The 3413-nt window shown below is 37.1% G+C and overlaps 1 protein-coding gene across 1 annotated transcript; it reads right to left on the bottom strand.

The window, feature by feature from the left end:
• Window positions 1-584: 584 nt before the first annotated feature.
• On the bottom strand, window positions 585-1623 carry LOC128989809 (trypsin-2-like). The gene has a single exon (XM_054411865.1). The coding sequence runs from the start codon at window positions 1566-1568 to the stop codon at window positions 648-650; it is 921 nt and encodes a 306-aa protein (XP_054267840.1). The 5' UTR covers window positions 1569-1623; the 3' UTR covers window positions 585-647.
• Between the last annotated feature and the right edge of the window lie 1790 nt (window positions 1624-3413).

The following is a 3413-nucleotide window of genomic DNA, read 5'->3' as shown; positions in this document are numbered from 1 at the left end:
TGAAAGTTTACATGATACTGGATACTGGTTTGCCAAAGGAAAAATTAAATGGACTAGTTAACACATTTCCTTCTCTGTCAAACCACGTCATTCATTGAGATATGCCTTGTAACAATTTATTACAATGAAGAAATGTTATTTTGGTTCCATAAAGTCGAGACCTTTCTCTATGAAATCCTACGTGAAATTGGTTTGCCAAAGAAAATGTAAGGTGCAAAATAGCCGATTTCCTCCTATCTTCAATATAGGCTTTCAAATGTGGGTGCTATATCCTTGCTTGCCATAACTTAATTTATGACTCCATGAGTTGAAAACTCGAATTTGCTCTGTTAAAAGTCTAAGTGAGACTAGTGAGCCAAAGGAAAATGTAAATGGGCAAGTAACTGATTTCTGAAACTTTTATAGAATAAGTTGTTAATCATTCTTTTTTATTCATGAGTTATATAACGTTAATAAGTCTTATTATCATCAATGTAATCCTTTAAATTTAATAAACTGTATGCTTACACACCAATTTTCTTTGTTCCTTTCTTTTCAGTTGAATCTTAAATGTAAATGTATCTAAGTATGTAAGAATCTTAATAAATGTAGTACGTTTATCTTAATGGGTAATTAATTAAGTAATTAAGTACAGACAATCTATTGATTCATTCGTCAGTGTAAGGTTCGCAGAACTCGTCTACCAGGGGGTACTGAGGAACATAATAAGTCAACCACTGACTGTAAAAACACAAATCTGAGAACAAGTTCATTGTTTGTGTGCTTCCGCATTCGTTGGGGTTGTTCTGCAACTGACACTCACTCCTGTCTTTGTAGTACAAGGTTGTCGTAGCAACACCTCTCAGAAAATTGTTGGATATCAAAGGACCGCCTTGGTCACCTGAACAAAGCCCAGGATAGTCTTCACCGACAACATCACACATCAAGGTGTTAGAAGACAACACATCCATATGGTAACTTAAAGCCCATAACCTACTCAAACATTTACACCTTTTGCTGATCATGAACGTTTGCTTCTTGATGTAACCATCATTAGCGTGGCTTGTATTCGTCAATATTTTTCCAAACCCGTACACCGTGCCAGAGAACTTCGAACTAGTGCCTTCTTCAGTTTCAACAGCTTTGATATCTAAAGGAGCGGTTTGAGTCCTCTTTGTCATGTTTAAAGGTGCGTCAAGTTGCACCAGTGCCAGGTCTGCGATGAAATTACTCGAAAAGTGATAACTGCTGTGTACAATCAGTTTTTCACTTTTTCTAATTTGTGCCACTTCGTTCTTGATGTCTTCGGCCGCGTTTGCCAAGCTGTCTGTACCCGCTACGACCACTACGGAGTTGTCATCTTCGGTCAATCTTCCTCTGACGTCATAGAAACAATGAGCTGCCGTCAGCACCCACGACTCGTTCACTATTGTGCCTGTGCAGAAGTGTTTACTGTTGGTAGACAATACGAGAGCTAGGTAAGGTGCCTCTTCTATGCTTATCACGTGCAGACTGGCATGGCGAAGCTTTAAAGAAAATACTCCACGTAGAATCAACATTAGGATTGTTAATGTTTGGATGTAAAGCATTCTTTTAGGTTATGTGAAAAGAAAACAGGAATATTAAACATATGTTTAGTGTTCAATTGAGTCTTAATCCAACCGAAAGTCTGAAAATTGACAGATGTGGTTGGAATGATAGGGATTCATTCTGCTATCACATGATTGATGAGTTATTAAAGATGTTAATGAACGTGTAATAGCATAGATAAAACCTGATAAAACATACTCTCTTGTGTTGCTTAGTCTATGATAATAGGTTTTGGCACTTTAACTATATAATATCTGTGCCTAGAGTGTTGATTTTTCAATGTCCCAAAATTTTCGTGATTTAATGATTGATTACAAAGGTACGAGCAGTTAAATGAAGAATAATAAATTTATGAATTTAAAAATTTAGAAAATCATAAAAGATCAAAATTTTATGTCAGATCACTAGAACCTGCATACTGAATTGAACAATTATGTACTTTTAGATTTATTCACTCAGTGCATTTGAAAGCAACACGTTCATAGTTATTTCTATTCGTTGACAACTTTTAAAACATTTTAATTTTCAAGGATCTGAAAATCTTTAATTGGAACAGACTGGTCTCGAGTCAACCCAAACCACTAGTTAGTAGGTTAAAGAACTTAAATAATCAAATCAACCTCGGACAGCGGAATGCGAACTGGCATCAATTATGACAGTTTTTGCCACGAAGATTCAAAAGAGCCAACAATTTGGTGGATCGCGCATAGTAATGATCTACTTGGTGGGATTTAGACATAAACGTGATGTTTGCAAACGGCCAAGACGTGTCAATACATACAAACAGCTGATTAGCTTATCTCTGGTCTGTAATTAGTAGAGCGGTGCCACCTTCGCGCCAATTTGCACCGTTCGTCCTCAGAATTGCCGCCTTCGCATCATCTTCAGAATGTAGATTGTTGGATCGACTATCAAGTTTGCAGCTTGTTCATTAAGTTGTTTAATCAATATTAGGTTACGGATCCGGTTTTGCAGAGGAAAGCACAACTGTTGTTTTGCACTTGAATTAATTTACTGTGATTATTAGTTGCAGATTTCCCTGGTAGATACATCAAAACACTATTCATACTATTCGTGCAACTGTATTTATAACATAAATTACCACACGAACCATTAGGTTTGCAAACCGGCACTCCAACATCTTAATTTTGTTTGCAATTATTCTACCTTGCTGTTGCTCGTCTCAAGTGAAGGTTAGGTTTGGTCAGGCTAGGTTTGCAAGTATGTGCACTCGCAACCACCAATTTTCGACATCAGGGACAAAAAGGCTGATAATCGTCCGGAAAGTGAATTAATATTCAAGTAAAAACATCAAAATGCGTCTAGCACTTGCAAAACCTCGATGTGAATTTTCTTGCACACTTTTTGTCTTGGCTCAACTCATTAGCTTCATAACCGTTACAAGTCTGTGGCACAATAGTATAAGGAAATAATGATATAATAAGGAAAATAGTATAAGGATCAATTACATCGCTGGTAATACTTTGAGTAAAATAGTAGGTAATTTTAGGTTGACACAATTAACAACAAACAGATACTCGGAACAGTATACTCAAAATTTCATTTTAAAACCTTTCGCTGCAGAAAAATTGCCGAACCTCTCTGAAGAATATTTGATTGCAATAATTTCACAGGTAGCCTTGATAACCACCATGCTACAAAAGGGTGCAATTTTATGTCAATTCAACAAAGCAAAAACCCCCATAAAGTAGCGGGTTGCAAGGGTCGTGGCTAGTGTTTTAACGGTAATAAATTACTACCTTCGCGTAGACCCGTGTTAATCGCCAGGTGATGGTGGGTTTTTGCGATTCATCCCCACACCAACCGCTAGACGCTGTGCCGGC

The sequence above is a fragment of the Macrosteles quadrilineatus genome, unplaced genomic scaffold (assembly GCF_028750875.1).
Source record: "Macrosteles quadrilineatus isolate MER2022 unplaced genomic scaffold, UCM_ALF_1.0 Scaffold_3__2_contigs__length_128488019, whole genome shotgun sequence".
Taxonomy (NCBI): Eukaryota; Metazoa; Arthropoda; class Insecta; order Hemiptera; family Cicadellidae; genus Macrosteles; species Macrosteles quadrilineatus.
Note: the sequence above shows the minus strand (reverse complement) of the source record. Positions and strands in the feature narration are given on the sequence as shown.